This window comes from Bos javanicus, chromosome 4 (genome assembly GCF_032452875.1).
Source record: "Bos javanicus breed banteng chromosome 4, ARS-OSU_banteng_1.0, whole genome shotgun sequence".
In the NCBI taxonomy this organism is placed as follows: Eukaryota; Metazoa; Chordata; class Mammalia; order Artiodactyla; family Bovidae; genus Bos; species Bos javanicus.
In genome coordinates this window covers 25,741,575-25,768,779 of record NC_083871.1, presented here as the reverse complement: position 1 = coordinate 25,768,779, position 27,205 = coordinate 25,741,575, and the positions used below count along the sequence as shown (strand labels likewise).

General features: G+C 37.7%; 1 protein-coding gene across 2 annotated transcripts in view; it reads right to left on the bottom strand.

The window, feature by feature from the left end:
• BZW2 (basic leucine zipper and W2 domains 2) overlaps positions 1 to 27,205 on the bottom strand; it is a 62,371-nt gene that overhangs the window by 11,004 nt on the left and 24,162 nt on the right. For both annotated transcript variants that reach the window (XM_061413619.1, XM_061413620.1), the window contains exons 3-9: positions 23,742 to 23,918; positions 17,242 to 17,345; positions 15,753 to 15,818; positions 12,026 to 12,161; positions 7,991 to 8,100; positions 3,263 to 3,433; positions 1,069 to 1,215 (exon numbers count right to left, since the gene is read on the bottom strand). In XM_061413619.1, coding sequence (XP_061269603.1) covers positions 1,069 to 1,215; positions 3,263 to 3,433; positions 7,991 to 8,100; positions 12,026 to 12,161; positions 15,753 to 15,818; positions 17,242 to 17,345; positions 23,742 to 23,918 — 911 coding nt within the window. The remainder of the gene's footprint in view (positions 1 to 1,068; positions 1,216 to 3,262; positions 3,434 to 7,990; positions 8,101 to 12,025; positions 12,162 to 15,752; positions 15,819 to 17,241; positions 17,346 to 23,741; positions 23,919 to 27,205) is intronic.

Here is a 27,205-nt window from a genome sequence, read left to right as displayed (position 1 = left end):
CTAATGGATATTGTGAAAATGAGACAGAGATCCTAAGTTCTGAAGGTTCCCAGGCCTGCTGTGATTCCTCCACTCCTGGAGTATGGCTCTGCCACTGGAAGAGTAGAGGTCTCTTCCCAGATGCCCTCACAAAACATCTTTATGGTTTTGTTCATATTGCTCTTCTGTCTTAAACGACCTTGGCTTCTCGTTCTTGATGTGTGTGTGTGTGTTTCGGTCCTGTCTGACTCTTTGTGACCCCACTGATTGTAGCCCGCCAGGCTCCTCTGTCCACAGAATTCTCCAGGCAACAATACTGAAGTGGGTTGCCATTCCCTTCTCCAGAGGATATTCCCAAACCAGGGATCAAATCCAGATCTCCCACATTGCAGGCAGATTCTCTACCATCTGAGCCATCAGGGAAGCCCCTAGATGTTGATGTTTGCTATTATTTTCTCTAAGAGTTACTGAGCTCAACACAAACTCCTCCTTTGATCCTTGCCTGCATAGGATGCTCACTGCTCTGTTCTCCTAAATATTGAAGAGTTATCTGATTTATATCCTACCGAATTTATACTATGTAGGTGCTCGCTTCCCAATTCAAGTGTAAACTCTGAAGGCAGGTTCTAAGTTTTCTACGTTTCTTAATAGTTTTACACGGAGAGGATGATAAAGGCAAACACATATATATCCCCGTACAAAAATATACAATTTATACAATCAGTTGATTTCTTCCACCACTCACTATTCAAATTCTAATGTCAACTTGTAGCTTACTTAAACAAAATATTCCTTAAAAATTTTTGTCAGGTAGAAGGAAAACTAACAGACTATATTCCTCTTTAACTAATACTGAATATATGACTATTCTGTGGATTTTCTGATGTTGTTTTTAATAAGAACTTACCCTCAGGTACTTCAAAAGCTCTTACATCTCAAACATTTTAGGTGGTGGCATATTTGAAAGGAAAAACATTAGGAAATGTACGTTTGGACTGAACCTGGGAGCATTATGATTAGAACCCGTCTGCCCCGCTGTTAGAGTTGCAGCTGGCCTGCAGCCTGGACAGCCTTGCAGGGACCCTGTACCTTCAGGTGTTTGAGGGCCTGCTCCGCCACGAGCTCCTCCTTCTTGTTCCATTCCACAGCGTTCATTATACAGGTCCAGAGAAGTCCAATGACTGCTGTTTCTGGAAGATCATTCCTTTTCATTTCTTCTTTAACATAGAGAACCACCTACATTTCACGAAGAAAGGAGTCAAAAGAGGAACACGCAGGTGGGGAGATTCCCCTCTCTCTGTGCTTAGTCAGTAAAAGGTTTGGGGCAGACAGATACGCTGCTCAGTCCCTCCCTTCCTGGCATATGCTCTCAAGTTCCAAGGCAGAGGAGAACACAATGATTTGTTCTCAGAGCAGATTTATTTTTAGTCCCCAAATTAATAGGCTTAGCTCTGGCCAGGAGCTGCTGGGTAATAGAAAATAACAGCGAATCTTGGTTTCTCAGGGTTAGTCTTTTACAGGCAGGACCCCTGTTGAGTCCAGCAGGGCAAGGATTATTTAAGCCAGTCTGACTTTCTGGAGTTTGAAGAAAGCAACAGAGCTGTGAATGTCTACTTCCAATCCTCAACTTAAAACCTCTTGATGAAAAATATCTTGGGTTGGTATGAGGCACTAACTACAATTTATTCTTTAATTATCACTTTTGAATATCCTCATGCCTCATGTAAATAAACTGTAAAGTACAAAGACTTCTTTTAGATGGTATATATCAATGTTGCAACCCTCAGCAGGCTATTTTCCCTTCAGAAATACTTTTAAATATGCTAATGTATCCTAAAAACCTGATCATACAGAATAAATTCTGCCTAACAGTGTATTATATTAACAGTGTATTATATTAAACTTGTTTGAAAAAAAAATCTTTCTCCTTTTGAAATAAAATCCCAAGTAGAGCTGAGGATTTCAGTGCATGCATGTACGCTAAGTCGCTCAGTCGTGTCTGACTCTTTGTGAACCCATGGACTGTAGCCCACCAGGCTTCTCTGTCCATGGGGATTCTACAGGCAAGAATACTGCAGTGAGTTGCCATTTCCTTCTCCACGGGATCTTCCCGGCCCAGGGATTGAACTTGCATCTCTTAAGTCTCCTGCCTTGGCAGATGGATTCTTTACCACTACCGCCACCTGGAGGGCTTAAGAAGTAATTAAAAACCATAACGCATCTTAATGTACCACTTTGTGAACAGTACAACTACTTTTCTCCCTTCCTTTTCAAAATGAAAGTATACTGTTTTCTTTCCTGACAGCCTGGATTGCAGCGGGGAAAGCAGCTTTTGAGAAAAGAAGGAACGGAGGAGTCCCAGTCCTCCAGCTGACAGGGAAAAGCTGCAAAGAAATGTGACATCTCTATCCCTGAAAGTATCACAGTGTTCGTTATAGTTTGCTTTTTTTCACCACGGAAAATCATGTTCAAGATTTTTGCTTGGATAAAGATTACTGAATATATTGCTGGCCTTAATGCTATGAGACTTAGGACCAACGCCTCCACCTGCTGGCCAGAAACCATCTTGAAATCTCAAATTTTAAACCATACATGGTACCTTGCAAGGCTCTAAGCAAGCAGGGTGGTGAGGGTTTGGGACCTGAGAGTAAGTGGCAAAAGGAAAGGACTCTAATGCAACTTTTGAATTATTACATAAAAGTTTTTTTAAAGTTCAAATGGGAAGTTTTCTTCAGGTATGACTTAAAAAAAAAAATACAGTCATAGCCACAAGAACTATATAGCTATACAAAAATATAGTATTTACATTATGCAGATACCCAGTTATTGCCAGTGGAAGCCAGCAAGTCACTGGTCCAACTGGTCTTTATCCATGACATGAATGCAAAACCACCCCTTTTTTGTCTTAAAATCGAAGTCTACATACATTAAGCTAATACTTAACCATATTATATAATCTGCAATAAAATGGGAAAAATCACCTTAAACTGAGGTATAATGCTAGTGGATAGCAGCGGACAGTGAATCTATTAGGCAGATGAAATATTTTGACAACCATAGTGACCTGGTAAATAAGTCATTTGTATGGAAATAATCATTATTTTCTGAACATCCTGGAGGATGTTTTTGATATTGAGCCCATTTATATGGTATGAAAAGGACCTCAAGTTCATAGCAATGAACGAAGGGCAGTCTCCTTTAAGGGCGGTAAAGTGTGTACTGCACAGTCGAGGATATGCCCCTCGCCCGTGGTTTTGCAGTGAAGTGAGCCCATGGTCCTCACCTCCTTGATCGGGCATTCCTGAGAAAGACGCTCCTGGAGTTCCTTCTGCAGCTCCTTCCTGGTGCCCAGGGACTGCTGGACTCGGAGGAAGTCCGAAAGCTCCTTCAGACCTGCGTCAGTGAAGTATTTAGCGAAATGATCCACACTCTGTCTGTTAACTGGGAAGAGTTCCTGAGAGAGAAAAGACGAGAGACTGTCATACAATAAGCCATTCACATTCTGAAAGCATAAAGAACATTTTCTTAAAGTAGCACTTAGACTATCTCATGAAGAAAAGAATAAGGATTGATTTTTCAAAAGAATACATCTCAAGGTATATTTCTTGAGCCCTTGCTAAGACACCTTTCAAAATTAGGCAATTTGACAAAGAATAAAAAATGTTAATCAACTTACATAAACTAGTTTCACTCATTTGGAACCACTATTTACTTTTTCTTTTACTTTAATTGAAGTGTAGCATATGCAAAAACAGCCAAGTTTGCTAAACTAAGTACAAATAAGGTGATAACTGAGTAAGGCTGGGATTATTTTAAACCAATAAGAAAAATGGAAATTATTAATCATACTGTTTACTTAACTATGAGTTAATAGACAAAAACCAGTTTTAGTAATGCTGAAATGATTTGAGATACTATTTTAAAAAAAAACCCAATATTGACTATTATCATCTCATAGACCTCGATTCACATTCTGAGAAAATGCTATTAGTCTAAAATAGCTCAGAGAAGGCAATGGCACCCCACTTCAGTACTCTTGCCTGGAAAATCCCATGGATGGAAGAGCCTAGTAGGCTGCAGTCCATGGGGTCGCTAAGAGTCGGACACGACTGAGAGGCTTCACTACAGGGAATTTTTGCTGTATCTCTTAATGATGGTGGCTCTAAATTAAGTTCATGGTGAGATCTAATCTAAACCTGCCCTACCAGCTCTTTAATTCATTACATAATTCTTTTGGAAATTTTTAAAAAGCGCAGTACACCATGGCTGCTCTTACATTTTTACCTCATTTCCATTTCACCTTATACAGCTTGGCAGGGGCTTAGGAACACTTAGTCATGTTCTAATCCTGTGTGACTCCCAGCACTCAACTAAGAAAGCAAGGCAGTTTTCAAAGCTCTCACATTTTTCAGACTGTTGAAGAGTCTACAAAACAGATCCAGACTTTTATGATGGCTAGATTTGCATATATATATTGGCCAATGGCTGTATGGGCTTCAGTAAAAATCTCTGAAGAAAGATCTGTAATGAGTTTGCCACCAAGTATAGGGACGTGGCCAGATGGCTTCTGTCATGATTCAAATTTCAATATTTTGTGCACCATCATCCCATAACCTGCCTTGAGCTGAGTCATGAGTTTCAAAATGTCAGAACAGAGTTGGTGGGAGCAGCATTAAAACATACATCCATGTTAAGCAAACATTTCAAAACTGACTGAAGTTCTGTCATTGATATTTGTTAAGAGGTCTTCTGAATTTGTTGGGGGCAGGGGCCTAATTTAATTTTTACTTTCTTCTATGAATCCAGATATGAGGTATTTTGCTAATAATTGTACACAACAGAAAAATAAACTGAACCTCAACAAGGTTAAACAACTAATTAGGCTGCATGACTCCAAAGTCAGTAACTATTTGTGCCAGCATTCTGTATTCAATTTAGGAAGAACGTGACTGCAAAGTCTGATCGCAAGTTATGTTCAGAGTAATACATCATCAAAAGTGATTTTTTACTTTTATGAACTATAACCATAATCCTTATGAATGACACGTAATATACTAAATTCTCTCTTTTGCTGTTCCCAACATGCCGTGCCTCAAAGGCTTTGCCTGAAATACTCTTCCTGAATATATCTAGATAGTTAGCTTCCTCATGCACGTCACCTTATGACAGGCCTTCCCACACCACAGACACACCTCACTGTTTCACTACTTGGTTTTCCTCTCAGAGCACTTTTCACTTTTTATTATACTACACATTTAAATTAATTATTCAGCTTATTGCCTGTTCCCCTGCAATAAACTATAAGCCCGAGAAAGACAAAGGTTGCTTGTTTGACTTTCTTCAATAGCTTCAGCTCAATATCTTGATCACTGCTCCCTTTTCCACTGATGGGAGAATGATGTCTCCCATCTCCTCTCTTCTGGGAGTTGCTATATATTTTTCTTGCTTCTGTATTACAGAAGTAGGTAATTGCTAAACTTTGAGAATATGCTATTTTTCCCCCAAATGTGCTAATGCAGAGGGAATTTTGTTAAACAGCTTAGTGAAACAAAAATTTCCTCCTAGATGGTGGAACTGACACTCTAGTTCCTCATTCATTTGTAAGTCAGCAAACAGCATGCAGGCATGGTCTAAGACATAGCCACCCTGTCCTCACGGAGTTTCTGGTAGAAACTGTTACCTAAGCTTTTCATGCTCAAAATACATTAGACAAAGAAACCTAGTAAGAACACTTAAATGATATGTGTTTTTCAAAAAGGAAATACATTAAACACTTTTTAAATGAAGTAACCTAATCAAGTTAACCAAGCTGTGATTACTGGTGTCTTTGCTGCTGCTGGTAAGTTGCTTCAGTACTGTCCGACTCTGTGCGACCCCACTGATGGCAGCCCACCAGGCTCCCCTGTCCCTGGGATTCTCCAGGCAAGAACACTGGAGTGGGTTCCCATTTCCTTCTCCAGTGCATGAAAGTGAAAAGTTAAAGTGAAGTCACTCAGTCATGTCTGACTCTTCACAACCACATGGACTGCAGCCTACCAGGCTCCTCCATCCATGGGATTTTCCAGGCAAGAGTACTGGAGTGGGGTGCCATCGCCTTCTCCGTCTTTTAGGAACCATACTTTCAGTTAGAAGAGCACAGCTTTTTCAAAAGTTTAATATGGGAAAGAAAGGTTCAGTTTTACCCCCTAACCCACACTCACATACAGTGCCTTGTAAAACACTTGATAATAAGCATAAAATTGTAAGGATGAATGAATAAAAAATAAATTGGTATTAAAAAAAATAAAATGGATAACCAACAAGGACCTCTTTGTATCGCACACAGAACTCTGCTCAGTGTTACGTGGCAGTTTGAATGGGAGGGAAGTTTGGGGGAGAATGGATACATGTATGTGTATGGCTGAGTTCCTTTGCTGTTCACCCTAAACTATCACAACATTGTTAATCAGCTATATCTCAATACAAAATAAAAGTTAAAAAAAGAGAAATAACTGAGTCCTGCGTTAAGTAGTACTCGACTATATCTTTTTTCCTAATAATTCACCCAGTCTCCTTTAAACAAGTGTTCAGTGAAGCCCCTCCTTGTTGTACCTGTCTTCACAGGTGGAGAAGTAGCCCATGAGTGGATTAAATCTTCCTGCCCCACTGGCAGGCTTCTCACTGACTTCTTCTGGCCAAAGAAGGCGAGCTTCTACAACACCAGAAGGGCTCACTTTGCTGTCCTGTATTCCTGTCCTCTGACATGAGGACAGAAGGGCTCTGGTTGGAGCTGTTCCTTCACCATGGGTCCCAGAAAGAAAGGGCATGTAGATCTCAGTGGGCCTTGCTGAGCTAAGATACAGCTACTCCACAGGCTCAGGGATGAGAACACACACTTTCATATGAACTTCCACTGACATCCACAACCTATTCACTTGTCTTCAGTGACTTCCAGACACCCTACATTGCTATGAGTGGGTTCCACAAAGGCAGGAAACTTTTCTATCCTGTCTCTACTGACTCTACAACTTCTAGGCTGGAGCCTGGCACAAAGCAGACACTTAATAAATACACACTAAAATGAAAAGTATTGTCAGTGGCAAAAATCAACAAGAATCTAGAGTTAAATTTCTCCTTTATCAAATTCTAAAGACTTCCAAGGGAGCTATTTTAAGGTAAATTGCAAAAGATAAAGGAATTTTAAGTCCTTGAAAATACAAGAGTTTACAATGAGCCAGATTTAGACTTATCCCATGGATCAATACCCTTGCACAGTAGGACACGCTGGAAGAGAAAACAGATAAGAAACTAGGTAAAGAGAACATGGCAAGCATGTCTTTCAACTTTAGACTTTGTCCTAAAATTGTAAAGGCAATTTCACTTGGAGCAATCTCTGTCACAGCTGTGGCTTCTAGCAGAAAGAAATTATAGGGGGCAGATAGAAATTATTAGAGCAAATATTTTTCTTGATTTTCTTTGAAAAATACAAAGATACAGAAGTAAAAATATAATCAAGCAATCATGATAATGAAAGTTTCAAACTAACTACAATTAACTTGTTCACTTTCATAGGTATCTAAGCATTTCTCAGGAATCTTGGTATAAACAAGAAATCTTGTTTAAACTTTTATTTTGTTAAGAAACTAACTGTATTTGAGATCAGTGTTATTCAATTATGACTCAAGATATCCATAAATGTCTAATTAGGTGAGATCAATGTGACCTCAAATTTCATATTAAAACTTTAAATTTCTACAGTTATTAGCTGCATCAGAGGTAATTTTTTCACTGTCAACAAACTTTCAAATTTGAAAGTCTCCATATTCCCTGTGACTCTTTAATTTTATCATTCCATTTATTTATGCAACAAAGATTAAACTGGAATTAGTTTCTATCTTACAATAATACAGAAATAAAAGGAACCATGTTCCAATTTGACATAGACTCGGGCATTTGTGTATTACATTGCACACACTGACAGAGCCATGGCAGAAGCATGAAACATATAACCCTTTGCCCAAACAACACTTACAAGCAGCCTTTTGTCTAAGTTGGCTTTTCTCAAAGAGGAGGTAACAGAGTTGGCATCTTTTTCTGCCATCCATGCTTTAAAAAGTTTGACAGCAAATGAGGCCGCAATGCCTGTTAAAAATAAGAGAGAGAGAGAGTAAACCTTTTATAAGAAAAACTGCTTGTGATAATGCATAAGGCAACATTTCCCATTAGGTGCCCTGAAATGACTAAATAACTTAGAGACTTGATTTGTTACAAAGGAAAAATGGAAAGTTCTCTAGGCTATTCATTACTCAAAAGAATATTTTCATGAGAAGGAAAAAAAGAAGTTACAGTACTTTTCTAACTTGGACTCCCGAATTCCAACCTGTTTTAACTGTAAGTTTATTTTTACCACGGCCAAAACCATATTCAAAGCCAAGGATGTTATAGTGTTTTGCCTCTATTTCACTCTGTGGTTCACCAATATTCCATGTTTATAACAGTTATCCTGAGGTACAACAAATAAATCATGAGTCGTATGACTGAAATGTCAACATGTCAACTAATCTGCTGATAAATGATGCCAGCGAAAGAACATCAATAGTGACAGGTATAAATAAATAAAGTTATATTTATTTACATGCATCATTTACTTTACAGTTTTACTTTTTGTAAAAAGCATTTTAAAATATTCATGAGTTAAGCTATAAAAATGTCAGTTCTGTTTTCAGCTGAAATCTTTTCTGGATGTTTTTAAAGAGATTTTAAACATTGCTATGTTAATCAGGAATCCACTCAATTACATACTCATTTATAACAGGATTTATTTCTAAATATAAGTAATCAGATAACTAATAGACAGCTTTTCTGTGAACACTCTAAATGTCTAAATTAATGTTGCATTTATTTAATGAAAATTTAAGGAGTAGTTGATACATTAAAGTGATTTTTCTGAACTGAAGACTTCACTATTGTTGGTGGTCTAAAAGCAGTCTCTAGTCCCCTTTCCTAAGAGAATTCCCATCTTCCTGAGGCCAGGTGACTTCTAATTAGTCTAAGCCCTGGCACCACCCTCCTTCTGCAATGATTAATAGTGAGGGAAAAATTTGAGCCCTGAATGATATTGCTGTTCACTCTGAAGTCTGTTCAACTTTTACATATATTGTTACATAAGAAATAAATGCCTTTAAATGGGGGAGGGAATAAATTAGGAATTATGGGATTAACACATGCTGCTGCTGCTAAGTTGCTTCAGTCGTGTCCGACTCTGTGCGACCCCACAGATGGCAGCCCACCAGGCTCCCCCGTCCCTGGGATTCTCCAGGCAAGAATACTGGAGTGGGTTGCCATTTCCTTCTCCAAAGCGTGAAAGTGAAGTTGCTCAGTCGTGTCCGACTCTTAGTGACCCCATGGACTGCAGCCTTCCAGGCTCCTCCGTCCCTGGGATTTTCCAGGCAAGAGTACTGGAGTGGGGTGCCATCGCCTTCTCTGGGGATTAATACACACCTACTACTATTATATAAAATAGATAACCAACAAGGACCTACTGTATAGCACAGGGAACTATACTCAGTATTTTGTAATAACCTATAAGGGAAAAGAATCTGAAAAAGAATATACATCTGAATCACTTTGCTATATACCTGAAACTAACACAACATTGTAAATCAAATTTGCTTCAATTAAAAAAATGTAAAAAATAAAATTTAAGAAAAAAAGAAGAAATGCCCTGACACAGGAATTTATGTCCTGTCTTCCAGTTACTTACAGGTAAACAAGTCCAACTAATACAGACACCAGCTTTACCCAATGTTTTTCTTTTGAATAGCAGAGAAACTAAGCCCCTCCAGCCTCAAACTAAGACAATAAACATGAGCTAGAGAATTTTATGTTGTCAACTTGTTGACCTGGATTTTTAATATTACTTCATAGTCAATATAAAATTTAATATAAACTTATGTAATTAAAAATTTTTTTTTTGCTTATATCATTTTTTTAATGAAATTAAAACAGACATTTGTAGGGATCACAAATGTAGAAAATTCTTATGATGACACAGTTGTGATTTACTAAATTAACATATTTCATCCACAGCCATATTTATGAGACAAGAGTATTCAGTAAATTACTATTGTTATTATCACTTCCATGAAGAATATAATTTACAGGATTTCTAAGAATAATATATTTTCACAACTCTTTTAACAGCTAATATCAGCTTAATTAGCAAGTAATTAAATTTTAAACTCAGGTGTCATAATCTTTCAATCTTTGAATATAGAATTCTCATGAATCTAGAGTAGTAAAAGGAAACACTGATGTCTCAATTCCTTTTTGATAAGAATCTGAATGCTGTCTTTAATGTAATTAAAATTTTTAAAAAGGATCTTGTAATCCTCATCGTAAGTAAGAGAAATAAAGTATGCCTGAAACTAGGAGTCTAAAAAAAAAAATCAGGCTCAAACCTATCACTGTGCATTAAACGTGGCTCCTGGTGGAAGGATTGGAGAAACTTTGTACTTGAGATTCTGATGAGTGGATGATTCCCCTTGGTCATTTGTTGGGTGGGAAGTTGGGGAAAAGGTATAATTTCATAACCCTTTCCTATTTGGGAAGAAAAAGTTTAAGACTTTAGTTTCTAAAGATGGTGGAATATAAGGAAGAACCATATGACAGAGGCACTATGTCACTTCTATCGCAAAAGTATACTTTCCTACCCCTCCTAACATTTTACCATAAAAAATTTCAAGAAGAGCTTCTTACAGAAGAACTGAACAAACTGAAAAGTAAACACTCATGTACTCACCATCTTGATTCTGCAGCAGTTAATGTTTTGCTGTATTCGCTCTATCACATTTGTCCATTTATCTTTCTAATAATTTAATTTTAATACATTTCAAAAGAAATTACATACATCATTTAAGTTTTTAATACAACCAGAAAGAATTATTTTCTGTTATAAATGCTAGGGATAAGTCTGATGTTAATTAACATTTACTGTTTACATTTTATCTTTTTCTCCTAGTATAAAATGGCTAGTACCATAAATAAAAGATGAAGGATCACGAATTCTCTTCAGGAAAACATTCTAAAGTGCTATAATATTTTAACAATATATTAATAACAATTAGAGAGTCTAAAACTATAGAGAATCTCTAAATAATATGATTTGACTCTTGATTTACTATTCTTTTCTCAGTTATAAGAAAAGTATAACTCATTTCACTGCAGGCATGAATGAGGCTAGGACTTCACATCTGTAGGAGTAAAACCCAATTCTAAGAAGAAACAGATGTTTTCACAAAAGCTCTTTTAATTTGTCTTTAAGAAAAAAAATAACTCTTTGTTTAACTGCAGTTAAAACTTGAATATCATTATCCTCCTACAAGAAAAAAAAAAAGCCCACTTCTGTATTATTCTATAACCATGTAATTGTATGTATGCCCATCAAACTCTTAATGCCTTAAAATTAAAGCAAAAGTCTTAGGCAGCCGTCTGGACTTCTAAAACAGACATAATGAATACTTTAAAAATGTGATCAGAACGAACCTCTGAGCACAAGATCTTGAAGGGGAACAGTTCAGAAGAATGGCCCAAACCAGTGAAGTAAGAGTTTGGGGGGCATTTAGGAATGTGAAGGCCCATTTTTGGCTGTTCTACTAAATGGAGGCAAGTGTTTTAGGCTGGCATTCTGTTTCTGAGGGCAAAAAAGGCTAAATGTCCCACAAAGAATAAAGAGTCCTGCACAATGAATCACTGTCCCAGCAAAGTATGTCAGTAAGTGTCTATGTTGAGAGAAACAGTTTAGAACTGATCAATTTCAGGGTCTTTGACTGAGACTTATGCCAAAAATTCTAGTTTATTATTATTCTTTGATTGTCTTTGTATAGGTGTGCATATTTTTCTCCTAAATTCCTACAAGAAACACATACAATCCTTTTATTGTTTGAACACACACACACAGTCTCTTACATGGAGCACGGATGGGCGCAGAGAACGCCAAGAAGAGGTACTGGTATTTCTCTTTGGCTTTCTTTTCCCAGCTGACTGGTAAGAAAATGAACATGCGTACCTTCTTTGACTAAGCTGTCAGTGAAGAGACTGGTGAGGATGGTGGCAGGCAGGGTGCCGCTGCCCAGCAGGATCCCCGACAGCATCGCCAACTTTGTCTGCTCTGTTTCGGAAAAGGCTTTAAGGAAGAGGAGAAGCTGCGGGTCAAACAAAAGAAACCATGTCTATAAAGCAAAGGACTAAAGTAGGAAAATAGCAAACAATGCACATCCACAGCTAGGTGGCTCACAACTGACGGCTCACGGGTAGCACACTTACTCACTGGAGACACACACATATGTCCCATTATAAACTGAGTGCTATAGAAAGGGACTTTATCAGGCCTTGTTCCTTCCTCCCAAATTTCCTTACAATTTAGCTACAGATAACATTCATGGGAAGGAAAAGAGGCCTTTGGAGAACAGTGTAAACAGGTCACATAAATAACTTAAATTTGACTGTATGCGACAAAGGGTAAACATTACCAAGTGTCTTCTGAATACACTGTTGCCTTTCATTTCTTTGTATGCTTCCCTAGTGCTGCGCCCCCCACCACACCCCCACCCCATCATACATCTACCCATTTTCTTTGCGTTTTAACAAAACAGAAGTCAATAAGCTTTGACATCTAGCATATACTTTTTTGAGCCCACAGCATACTTTTTTAAAACAAGACTGGGTAAAAAAGGGTTTTCAAGGTTCTTGATGCCTCTTTTTAAAATGGTGAGCTTCAAACTAGGTATTTCTTAGATCATAGAGTTTTACCACCAACCCCGGTGATGAGGTGATGGAGGATATAAGATAAAGAAAAGTTACGAGTGGAGAAAAGGCCACTGCTGTGGGTTGGAAAGAACAATTGTAATGAGAAGGTGATAATGCTGTCTGGGTCCTTCTGGGTCGCAGCGCTGCCAACATCATATCCCAGCAGTAGAGGAAGTGACAAAGCAGCAACCCCAGAAAACTTGGAAGGGAACGCAAAGCAAAGGGGCTAAACCCCACTTGCCAGTGTGAGTTCTAAGAGTATCCATGCCCTCCTTTTTCCTAACCCTCCTAGCCACCTAGTGTTTTGACCGTACTATATTTGTATTTCATGGCTACTTTTCTCTGTTTCAACAGACTTTAGGCATGTTACTGAGATTCCCCAGGGCCAAAAATCACGACTGGGGCTCTCCAGACTTATTCATTACCCCATACCGATGAAAAAAAAATCACTGGCATAAATACAGACTTATTAAGTGCTTTATGGCCAATGAAATTCTGTTAGCTCTGTGCAGTGAATAGGGCTATATTAATGTACCATCCCCAACAGTTACAGAATTATTATATTACAGAGAGGTTATGTGACTCTCCAAATATTTATATGATGAGTAAGTGGCAGAACTGGAATCAAACTAGCCCATTTCACTCCCCATTTATGCCTTTTAAAGTCTCAATGATTTAAAGACTTTCGAAGCTCACTTTCTAAGCTCACAAGAAAAGAGGGAGTGAAAGAAATTGGTATCAATGGTTAAAGCTCCAGGGCGCGGCAGGAATGAGGTAAGAAAAAAACTGAAAATAAAAACTAGATACTTTACATCAATCTGGCTTTTTCCTCATTGTCAAAATAAGAAAGATACAAGTAAATAATGAAAAACTGCCAAGATAAAAATATTAACACTATTTAAGAACATTAACATATTCATCAAAAACTCAATTATATTAGCAAAATGATGCAAAAGTTAGCTTTTCTTAAAATTAATATCCATATTGTTCAATTATACAAATAAGTATTAAAATCAGACACTACATGTAAAAAATGGATACTCTGAAAAACAAATAATTCTTGAAAGCATATTCATCAAATGAATCGAGTAGAAAGTTTTCAAGGTTCAAATGAACTAGGAGAAGAAAACCATGAGTGATATTATTGGGCACAGTGGTAAGATGTTTATTTGAATGCTTTAGTATCATTTTTTGGTCCTATCTATCCCTCTATTTTAATGACACACTTCTTGTTTTCTAAGCATCTAGCCAAATAATGGACCACTTTAATCCATTCAAATGTTTTTCCATGGTAAAAAAATGTAATACACGCTAGTAGAATAAATCTAACATAGAATAATATAAAAATGTGAATAATCTCTTTAATCCTATTTCCTTAGAATAAACATTATTAACAGTTTGAGATGTGTCCTTTCAGATTCTTAAATGTACTTCTATATGCCTACATTTTATAAATAACTACATGTATACACATGCTTTTACTGAACTATACATTGATAACAGCTCAAACTCACTGAGTGGAGCAGAAAGTTTTCTGAACACTTTATGTATATACGCAGAGAAGGCAATGGCACCCCACTCCAGTACTCTTGCCTGGAAAATCCCATGGATGGAGGAGCCTGATAGGCTGCAGTCCATGGGGTCGCTAAGAGTCGGACACGACTGAGAGACTTCACTTTCACTTTTCACTTTCATGCATTGGAGAAGGAAATGGGAACCCATTTCAGTGTTCTTGCCTGGAGAAACCCAGGGACGGGGGAGCCTGGTGGGCTGCCGTCTATGTGGTCACACAGGGTCGGACACGACTGAAGCGACTTAGCAGTAGCAGTATGTATATATGACTATTTATGAAAGTCTTGATCCTCGCTTTCAACAAAGAAATCTGAGGCACAAAGAAATTAAGTAACTTGCTAAGGTTAAACTTCTGCCAAATGGTTGCTCTTTTACTTAACAATTTATCATAGACATTTCCTGTCATCAATTCATGTGGTTATGCCTCATTCTTTAACTGACTACATAGTATCCCACTGTAGAGAGAGACCAGGATTTAATGAACCTGTCTTCCACCATGAAAATTTGTTATGTCTCAATACTGTGATGAACATCTGTATGCATATATAGTTGTATGTTTTCATGCTGAAGGATTTTTTTGTACGAAAGTAGAGCCATGGAGAATACAGATTTAAAAAAATGATTTTGCTGCTTAAATGTTTGCTATATATGGAACCATTTTGAACAAAGGGAAGCAAGAGTGGGTAAGCAACAAAGTAGATGTTGCAAAGTAACAAAGTTGATGGTTTCTTTATTCCCTTGGTTTATAATTTAGGCAGATATCTAAAATCAGAAATGATGGCAAAGCAGCATACAAATCTGTAACTGTCATATATAAATAAAGAGGAGCTACAAACTAGAAAGGAACATACTGCAATTTCTGAAAAGAGGGCTTCTTTAATAAGGTGCTATTGCTTATTTGGCTATTTATTAGAGGTCAATTACTGTGCTAAGTACCTTACAGCTCATAGAAATTATCCCTACAACAACCATACATAAAGTCCATATTTTTATTGCAGCTATTTTATAGATGAGAAAAACCAATGAGATTTACACCCAGATACTAATTCCAAAGGCATGCTTCTATCTCCTTTGCTAAACAGCATCTTCTAAAATTAAAGAATTTTAGTGATTAATAGCTGCTGTGCTATGCTCTTTCATAAGCTTTAACTAATTATATATTCTATAAAAATATTCCTTTGAACAAAGCATGCTGGCTTACATTAAACATGAAGGAAAAGTTCTAGGCTAATCGTGTATTTCTTTCTACAGCTATTAGCTAATGATCTGTCATACTCATTTCTTCACTCAACAAGCATTTATTAAAAGCTTAAAGAGGTCTGTGGTTCTCTGGACTACCACTATAAAAGCAAAAATTTCATCCCTCTTCCTGTCATCATTTTAGCAAACATAGTATATTACATCTGAATTCTTACCTTTTTCATTTCATCCTCAAATGCTTTTTCTAAATACTTATATCTCCTGATGAGTTTGTTGAAGACCTAAGCATAACAGAAACCAGTCAATATTATGTAAACAATTTTAAAAGGCAAACTCACCTCAACTACACGGGTCTACAGTAATAAAAACATGTAGTTAAACATTCTCCTACTGTGATATGAGAACCACAAACATTTCAAAAGAGTTATTATGACCTGGGGGATAAAACAGGATCAAAATGCACGTAGAAAAAAAAAAAACAAATCCATTTGAGAATATAATAGGTGAGAAAACAAAAAATGAATTTGATGAAAATAAAAGGAATATAATTTTCAAACTGTGTGACACAGAGATGGAAAATATTAATAACTGAAACAAAGGGGATTACAGATACAATCACTGAGATACATGATGGGAGGAGATCAGAGTTTAGGGGAGATTATACTCCAGGTGAATACAAACATGATTTCAGCAGATGAGCAATAAAGACTACTGGCCCCCACCATCCAGTTAGAACTCTCAAGCAGGATTTCGCAGTGTGTCAGTGGAATCCCGGACTGTTTTTCAAAGAGGAATGATGCTTGTTATGGACCAAACATCTGTGTTCCTCCTAAATTCATACACTGAGGCCCTACCCCCAAAGTAACTCTAACCTCTGGGCTCTAATGCCTGATGATCTGAGGTAGAGCTAATGTAACAGTAATAGAAATAAAGTGCACAATAAATGTGATGCACTTGAATCATCTCCTTTCCTAATAGGCTGCTTGTCCTTTTTTTCTTGACTTACAGTTCTTTATTTAATCTGTATATAAATCCTTTATAGGCTTTATGTATTACAAGTATCTCCTTGCCTCTTTCTTTTGAACAGCTACCTGATAGTTTATTAATATGAATTACCAAGCTCTACTTAATCAGTAGCCTGTGAATCGACTTATGGATTTTCAGACCTATGGATTTTCATCCTTTGATGTTTTAGTTTTGAAGGATAGTGCTAAACGACTTCCCTGGTGGCTCAGACGGTAAAGCGTCTGCCCGCAATGCAGGAGACCCGGGTTCGATTCCTAGGTCGGGGAGATCCCCTGGAGAAGGAAATGGCAATCCACTCCAGCACTCTTGCCCGGAAAATCCCATGGATGGAGGAGCCTGATAGGCTACAGTCCATGGGGTCGCAAAGAGTTGGACACGACTGAGCGACTTGACTTGACTTCACTTCACTCTCCCTAAAGCTGGGACCAACTTATATTCCAACAGAAATTATGATTCCTCATGTCTCTTATGGATGAAAGGTAAAAACGCTCTATCTTCCTGAAGTTTAATGATCACTGTCTTATTACGAGTGCAGTTAAGTATCTCTCCATATGTTTAAGAGCTACTGAACATTTCTATTAAAAAAGTGACCTGAAGAATTTCTGAATCTTAACTGTTCTTAAATCTTATTTAAAGGTTTCCCTTTCAGCACAACAATCTCTCAGTGGCAGGCCCTACCTGAGCATAGCTTCGGATGGTTTCATGATCTTCATTTGCTGAAAACACACAGTGATTGGTCATCTTGGTCTTATCACCGTCATCTATGCGTGTCCCTCCAGGGGCTAGTAAGAGAACGGTTAATGACCATTAGGGCAGCACTGAAATCAGAAGAGCATGTGTACAAGAGATCAATTCTTGCACATCTAGGAAAACAGTAAAAGTAGGTGTCACATAAACGTTCATAGAATGATGTACATATGTAGATACAGAGTTTTTTAGAAGATTATCACCTTAGTAAAAATTGCGTTCAAGTGGTTGTGTTTATTACGAAGGGCTAATTAAATCTTATGAATAAATTAATTGCATCCAAATAGACTCGTGAAGGAGTTAACTTTTCCAAAAACTAATTCACTTATAAAAGATGTTTGTACGGTTTGGTTTGTGTTTTTGCTGTGCTGTGTAGCATGCAGGATCTTAGCTTTCTAACCAGGGACTGAACCCATGCTCCCTGCACTGGAAGCAGAGTCCTGACCACTGCACCGCCCTTGTTTATACTTCTATGATAATGCAAAATGGCTATTCGAATGTGTATTCCTACCACAGGGTATGGGACTGTTGATCTACATACTTGACTTCACTGGACCCTGTAAGTCTGGTTCTTGCCAAAGTGTATCCTTAACCACGATAGCTAAACAATAACATTTACTCAGTGAATTTAATTCGATTATTCTCAATGTAGTTCCTGATGTTTCCTGCATCAGAACATGGTTCACTTTCCAGGTTTGTTACTAATATTTTGCTGGACTCCAATTCACCAACACTAGTACTCTCCAGACCTGGCTTTTATAGTAGATCTTGATGGTTTCCACTTCAGTAGGTATCAAGAATGTTTCCTCCTCACTAACCCAGTTATCCACACGGTGTTGATCAGTATACACTCTGACCCCTTGTCATTTATATTTGATCACCAGCAGTTGCATTGGCTAGGAAAGAGTGTATTTTATTGTTGCTCATCTTTGCCCCCATACCCTATATAGTATCATGGAAGAAATGGACAAATAAATGGATTAGAACAAAAGAACGCCTTTTTTCTACCACTCAACTTTCCTCATTCAGAGGGCTTCCCAGGTGGCACAATGGTAAAGAACCCACCTGCCAATGCAGGAGATGCAAGTTCAATCCCTGGGTTGAGAAGATCCCCTGGAAAAGGAAATTGCAACCCATTCCAGTATTCCTGCTTGGGAACTCCCATGGACACACAGAGGAGCCTGGCAAGCTACAGTCCATGAGGCTGCAAAAAGTCAGACACTCATACACACATGCTCAAAGGCTCCTCCTATAAGTTTCAATGGTGGCCATTACAAACATTGGTTGATTAGAAGACCAGAGTCAGAACACTAGGTAGTTTTGTTTTCTGATTTTACTTCATCAGAATTAGGGTGGAAATTTGAGCAAGTCAAATTAGGTTAATAACTACTATACACTCAAATATTTGTTGAGTAGATATTTGTACAGGCCATATTTTAGTGTTTTGATTTGAGTCATATTTCATACCTTTGGATGAGATGAGCCACAAATAGCCAATTGTTTCTTACAGTTTTATAAGTAAATTCGTTGTTAGAAAAGTCAGCTCCTTCAGGAGTCCGTTCTCATGCAATTAATTTATGCACAATTCAATTAGCCCTTTATAATGAATACAACCACCTAGAACAAATTTGTTTTGGGGGGAGGGGAACAAAATTTTATTAAGAGGATAATCTTCTAAAACCTCTGGACTAATGATTCCTATCTGATAGAGGTTATACAACTGAAAAGTCTGATTTGGAAACTACAGTCTTTAAAGAGGTAAAAATTAAAAACTGCATTCGCTTACAAAACAAAATATTTGTTACACATTAATAATATGTGTACACAATAATAATAACACACCTCGCTTTTTTTCCCCCAATAGTGGGACCAAGTATTAATTGCCATTTGTAAAAATTTTGTGAAATTTTCTGTTTTTCTCGAAATAGAAGAAAAGTAAGGTGTTTCTTGTATCTCCTCTTCAAAGTATACAATTGAAAAGCCAAGATAACTATTGTCTCAAGAATAGCAGTGGAAGCTAAATATTTTTGTGAATGTGAAGAAAACTCTTACATACTAAATTAGCAAACAAAATGTTTATATAAAAATAATGTGGCTAACTTTTTTCATTACATCATAGGTCTGGCCTTGGTAGATATCTGGGGTTATACTAACTGTGCTCATACACCGTACCAAACATTTTGTCCTACGCTGTTTTGGACATATGAATGTGGCGTGAAAACATGAATTCTTTTTTTCAAACATATGTGGTTTATTAGGAAAAAAGTCTAACAGTGGAAAGACTGACAAAGAGCGCTCAATGTGTGTGTCTGTAAAATGAAGGTGGTGGTGAAGGAATCTCCCCTTGAACTCTAAGTTTTATGAGTAAGAGAGAGGCAAGATGCTGCGGACCTTGTGATCCTGGTATGGGCTGTAGCTATAAATTTGCTGATCATCATTATGGAGACGGTAAATGAAGTCTTGAGACAATCAATGCAAAGCATATAACTTTGAACATATGTGAGGTGGCAAATATGGAAACCTTGAGCCATATGAGAAGTGGCACTGAGAGAGGGAGTAGGGAGTCTAAATGGTCTATGAAAGGAAAGAAAGGGAAACACTTCAAGGATGATCAAAGGGTCAACAGTGCTGCCAGGAAGGTACTACGAGCTGAAAAGGGTGCCCCAGATTGACGGGTGAAGTCATTTGTGACTTTGACAAGAACCAAAACTGACCAAAGATTTTCCTTGCACACAATTTACCAGTGTATCAGTAAAAGTTTGTAATAGTTAAGGAAATTGAAAAAGCCAATAATCACAACAGGAAAGGTTCAATCTCACTCTTAATATGGTTTTCATTCTTTTCAGAATCGTTTGAGGTAACACTTATTATAGTAAGAAAGACAACAACATACTGCAGAGTAAATACAAAACAGCAGAGAGAGTTATTGTGTTTGTATAATATCATCCCATCCTCAAAAGTTTATGCACTTAGGTAAAGAAGATCTGTAGAAAAGAATTAACCAAATATTAACAATAGTTATCTCTGGGTATTGGCATTTGAGCACACTTCAGCTCAGTTCAGTTGCTTAGTCGTGTCCAACTCTTTGTGACCCCATGAACCACAGCACACCAGGCCTCCCTGTCCATTGCCTACTCTCGGAGTTTACCCAAACTCATGTCCATTGAGTTGGTGATGCCATCCAACCATCTCATCCTCTATTGTCCTCTTCTCCTCCTGCCCTCAATCTTTCCCAGCATCAGGGTCTTTTCAAAGGAGTCAATTCTTTGCATCAGGTGGCCAAAGTATTGGAGTTTCAGCTTCAACATCAGTCCTTCCAATGAACACCCTGGACTGATCTCCTTTAGGATGGACTGGTTGGATCTCCTTGCAGTCCAAGGGACTCTCAAGAGTCTTCTCCAACACCACAGTTCAAAAGCATCAATTCTTCTGTGCTCAGCTTTCTTTACAGTCCAACTCTCATATCCATACATGACTACTGGAAAAACCATAGCCTTGACTAGATGGACCTTTGTTGACAAAGTAATGTCTCTGCTTTTTAATATACTATCTAGGTTGGTCATAACTTTCCTCCCAAGGAGTAAGCGTCTTTTAATTTCATGGCTAAAATCACCATCTGCAGTGATTATACTTGTTTTAAAACATCTACTTTCTGCTTCATTGACTACGCTAAAACCTTTGACAGTGTAGATCACAAAAAACTGTGGAAAATTCTTAGAAAGAGATGGGAATATCAGACCACCTTACCTGTCTCCTGAGAAACCTGTATATAGTCCAAGAAGCAACAGTTAGAACTGGACATGGAACTGCAGACTATTTCCAAATTGGGAAAGGAGTACATCAAGGCTGTACATTGTCACACTGCTTATTTAACTTACATGCAGAGTACATCATGCAAAATGCTGGACTGGATGAAGCATAAGCTGGAATCAAGATTACTGGGAAAAACATGAACAACCTCAGATATACATATGATACCACTCTAATGGCAGAAAGTGAAGAGGAACTAAAGAGTGTCTTGATGAGAGTGAAAGAGGAAAGTGAAAAAGCTGGCTTGAAACTCAACATTCAAAAAACTAAGACCATGACATCAGGTCCCATCACTTCATCATTTCATGGTAAACAGATGGGGAAAAACTAGCAGATTTTATTTTCTTGGGCTCCAAAATCATTGCTAATGGTGACTGTAGCCATGAAATGAAAAGACACTTGCTCCTTGGAAGGAAAGCTATGACAAACCTTTGTCGGCAAAGTGATGCCTCTGCTTTTTGATGACAAACCTGGACAGTGTATTAAGAAGCAGAGGTGTCACTTTGCCGACAAAGGTCCATCTAGTCAAAGCCATGGTTTTTCCAGTAGTCATGTATGGATGTGAGAACTGGAACACAAAGGAGGCTGAGCACTGAAGAACTGATGCTTTTGAACTGTGGGGCTACAGCAGGCTCTTGAGAATCCCTTGGACTGCAAGGAGATCAAACCAGTCAATCCTAAAGGAAATTAATCCTGAATATTCACTGGAAGGACTGATTCTGAAGCTGAAGCTTCAAAACTTTGGCCACCTGATGCGAAGAACTGACTCATTTGAAAAGACCCTGATGTTGGCAAAGGTTGAAGGCAGAAGGAGAAGGGTACAACAGAGGATAAGATGGTTGGATGGCATCACCAAATCAATGGACATGAGTTTCAGCAAACTCTGGGAGATAATAAAGGACAGGAAGCCTGGTGTAGTGTAGTCCATGGGGTCACAAAAAGTAGGACATGACTTAGTGACTGAACAACAACAGCAATTTCTGAGTATTGGGATTTGAGCACACTACAAAGTGCTTTTATACATGGACTTGAATTACCTATAACGATAATGAGATTTTCATAAAAAGTAGCAATAAAAATAAACTTGGCACATAGTGAAAGCCAGCAGTTCAAATCAAAAAGGAGTCTGGAAGTGAATGGGGCCATGGACCAGCACAGATAGATATAAGAACTCAGAGTGAAGAATTAAAGGGTAGCTTTACCTAGATAGGCTTCCCTGGTGGGTCAGATGGTAAAGAATTCACCTGCAAGGCAGAAGACCTGGGTTCAGTCCCTGGGTGGGAAGATCCCCTGAAGGAGGGCATGGCAACCCACTCTAGGATTCTCGCCTGGAGAATCCCCATGGACAGAGGAGGCTGGCAGGCTACAGCCCATGGGGTCGCAAAGAGTCGCACACAACTGAGTGACTAAGCACAGCACAGCACTATCTAGAAAGGTTGTATATACCCTGTCTTACAGTAGGTTGGCCTAAGCAACATTTCTCAATGAAAGGCACTTACACTATGCTGTGCAGGGCAATTTTTGATTGTACAGAATGTTCCTTGCACAGCAGAGTAGGTGGCATACCCGGCCTCCACTCCCACATCTTTGTGACAACCAAAACACTTGCATATGTTTGCATTTGTCCTTCAGGTGGTTGAAAACCACTGACCTGGGGATCTGACCACTTGCAGTGATTTACGATTACCATAGGAAGTAGTTACCAAAACCAAGTTCTAAGAACAACTATGAGAGGAAAAATGAGTGGTCGTGATACCTAATAAACATTTAGATCAACACACCAGGACACTTAAATAGTATTCTGAAACCTTTTCCCCTGATGCCCCTGCTCTGTAAGACACAGTTTTTATTTTGCTTTTTACCTATTTTTAATAATTTCCAAACTTCTATCTTTAATCCTTTTAGTTACACACTCACAATTGCGAGGATTTTTTAAAAACTAAATACAAACTATATTTCTTAGGCATTTTATTATTGATTGATGAAATGATATTTAATGAAACACTGGAACTTCTTTTTAAACTTGTTGACAAAGTTAAATCTCACTGCTCATTGTACCAAAAAAAGGGTGGATGGGACTAAAAAGAAAGGTGCGATGGCAATTGGGATTTAACTTGCAGGCAGATTCTTTATTGTCTGAGCCACTAGGTAAGCCCCTTAAATCTACTGCAATGATCTAGATAAGTGGTCTCCAACCTCTCTGACACCAGGAACTGGGTTCACGAAAGACAACTTTCCCACGGACTAGGGCTTGAGGACCCCTGATCTAGACGATCCCCAACTATAATGCAGAAATTACCCCTCCTAAATCCACTCCAGAAACATTCAAAGATTAGGGACACATAGGAAAGTTGGCTTTTAGCTACAGCAAAGTGGCCAACCATGTTGTCTGTCAAGAAAAGTTCTCAGTGCTATGCCTCTCTTAACCAACAAACATTTCACAGCCACATCAACACCATTCCAAATCATAATCTAGGTAAAAGTTTTACAGACTCCCATTTGTATTTTTTTTAAATCAACTATCATGCATGTAAAGCTTATAAAGATTCTGTCTCATAAGAAAATATTTCAATAGAATTGAAAGTACATAATACTATAAGATGCTCTAGTATATGGCTTACCAAGCATACTGCCAGCCACCAGGATATCGAAGAGTGTGTCTGCATAGCGACGATAATCTAATCTTGAGCCTGTAGAGTCCAGAAACTTGGCTACAGCTTCAAGGTCATCACCAGCTTCATTAAGCCCCTGGACAAGTGTATCCCTGAAGACTGTGGGTTCGAATTTCTCTTTTTCATCTAAAATAATAGATAATACAATGGTTCTTTTACTTATACATCATATTGCCAAATGCAACCATACATTTCCTTTGCTCACTGGTTTTTATTTGATAGCATGGTTATTTAAAAGTTGAAAGACAATTAAGATTTTGCACTAATTTTTCATGTTAAAGCCCTTGTTTAAATATTCATTTAAGCAACTGATTTCCGCTAAATGGGGCCACACTTTAACACATTAAAAAGTTGATGATCAATCATTTGTATCACTCATAGGGTAGGCCAGTGTAACTATTAACTCTAACTCTCTAATAAAAAATAAAGTATAACAATCAAAAGTTTAAAAATTTTGTTCTATCCAGGATAGAAAAAGAAAATGACTCTGGGAGAATCATCTAAGAATAAGGGAGAATATAAAAACAAACAAAATAAAGACTGGGAGGGAGGAAATAAAGAGGGGTACCTCTTTAAAAAATTTTTTAATTGAGATACAATTGATATATGATATTAGTTTAATGATTTGGTATCTGTACATATTGCAAAATGATCACCATTAAGTCTAGTTAACATTCATCACCATATATAGTCATATATTCTGTCTTGTAATGAGAACTTTCAAGATCTTATTTCAAGTATGCAACACAGTATTATTAACTGTAGTTACCAGGCTGTACATTACATTCTCATTACTTACTCTACAGTTGGAAGCTTGTTCTTTCTGAATACTACTTTCACCCATTGGCCCGCCTCTTCATACCCTCTCCTGCAACCATCAATCTGTTATCTATGAGCTTTTTTGTTGTGTTTATTGTTAAGATTTCACATATAGAGATCATATAGAATTCATCTTTCTTATTTCACTTAACATAATTCCTCCCAGATCCATCCATGTTGTCACAAACAACAGGGTTTCCTTCTCTTTATTGCTGAGTAGTGAAAACTTAGGTTGTCTCTATATCTTAGCTATTATAAATAATGCTTCAGTGAACACTGGGGTGAATATATCTTTTTGAGTTAGTGTTTTCATTTTCTTCAGATAAATACCCAGAAGTGTAGTTGCTGGGTCATATGTAGTTCTATTTTTAATTTTTTAAAGGAACCTCCATACTGTTTTTTATAGTGGCTGCATAAATTTACACTCCCACCAAGGGTGTTCAAAGGTTCTCCTTTAACCACATCCTCACCAACACCTGTTACTTCCTGGAAGGATATATATATTTTTTTAACAAGATAAGTTATTCCAGAATATTTAAATATTTAATAAATACCCGAGCTATATGTTTATAAATCCAGCTTCAGAGAAGACGTTGTCAACCTTCCTGGTTGCATGACCCCTTGACAACCTTCCAAAGTACTAAAGTTTCCAAAGAACTCTTGTGTTTATGGATTATTACATCCATGGAAACTTATTTTATAGAAATAAAATTAAAACTATTTATTACATGAAAGATATTAGTGAGAAGATAGGCACTGTTTTACACTTTTGCATTTCTTTAAAAGTCTGGAGTAATGGCAGATAGACAAATTCTCAAATGTACTGCGTCCAATTTGTTGCAGTATCACACATCCTGAAACCACTGTTAAACTCCTGAGAGAATGTGTGAAAGGGGAAAATATTATCTTGGTATTTTATTAGGAAAACAGTTTGAATTTTGTAGATGCCCTGAATTATTTCAGAGGATTTAAGGATACAGATACTATGTAACTTTCTCTCCTCAGCATACTCTAGAGAGACTTCTAGACTTCTAGAGTCTTCTAGAGTCTCTCTAATAGAGAGACTTCTCTGTGGAAGGTCACTTTGGAGTAAAATCTTGAACAAAGTAAGGATCACTTGAAAAAAAATGAAGGTAACAAACTAGATGTCAGATGACGAGTTAAAAAAAATGACTAGATAAGACAAAGGATCTAACATTCAGTTCAAAGAATTTCACCCTTTCCCCCTTACAAAGACTGAGTCAGCATATGGGAAAAAGGGGCAAAGGATGACATCCCCCCAAAATATTCTATCGTAAATGTCTTTAGAGAAGTAGATATTGCAACTGTTTTGTTTTGTTTTTTTTTAAAGGAAGAAAGAGGAGGAGAAGAGAATGCCATGGAAAAAAGAAACATTACATGAATAAAAAATAGTTCTTGGAAATGAAAAATATGATAGAAAAACTTAAGAACTCAATTGAAGAGTTAAAAGAGAAAGCCGAGAGTATCTCTTAGAAACTGACAGAAAAGTCAAACACCTACATAATAGAAGCATAAAGATAAGAAAAAGAGCAGACTAGTCAAATGTCCAAACAAGTGAATAAAAAGATAATTTTCTTAAAAAGGGAAGGATTTAAAACTTTCAAGAAATTTCAGTTTTAAAGGAGATGTGAGTTTCCCAATGAAAGACTATTTGTGGACACAGCACAAGGACTGAAAGTGGATCCACAAGGAGTATTCGTTACTGTGAAACTGCAGAATAAAGCAACTCTCTGAAGTTTCAAGCGCAAAAAACCAAATCACATACAAGGTATCAAGAAACTGAACAACCTTGAATTGCCCAACAGAAATACCAGAAGCCAGAAGATATTCCTTCAAAATTCCAAGGAAAAACAATTTTCAACCCAGAATTCCAGTGTTTGGTCACACTATTAATTAAACATAGGTCAGTGGAGTTCAGTTGCTTAGGCAAGTCTGACTCTTTGTGACCCCATGGACTGAGCACGCCAGGCTTCCCTATCCATCACCAGCTCCTGGAGCTTGCTCAAACTCATGGCCATAGAATTGGTGATGCCATCCAACTATCTCATCCTCTGTCGTCCCCTTCTCTTCCTGCCTTCAGTCTTTCCCAGCATTAGGGTCTTTTCCAGTGAGTCAGTTCTTTGCCTCAGGTGGCCGAAGTACTGGAGCTTCAGCTTCAGCATCAGTCCTTCCAATGAATATTCAGGACTGATTTCATTTAGGATTGACTACTTTGATCTCCTTGCAGTTCAAGGGACTCTCAAGAGTCTTCTTCAACACCACAGTTCAAAAGCATCCATTCTTTGGTGCTCAGCTTTCTTTATAGTCCAACTCTCACATCCATACATGAACTATTGAAAAAAACCATAGCTTTGACTAGATGGACCTTTGTTGGCAAAGTAATGTCTCTGCTTTTTAATATGCTGTCTAGGTTGGTCATAACTTTTCTTCCAAGAAGCAAGGGTCTTTTAATTTCATGGCTGCAGTCACCATCTGCAATGATTTTGGAGCCCAAGAAAATAAAGTCTGTCACAGTTTCCATTGTTTTCCCATCTATTTGCCATGAAGTGATGGGAACAGATGCCATGATCTTC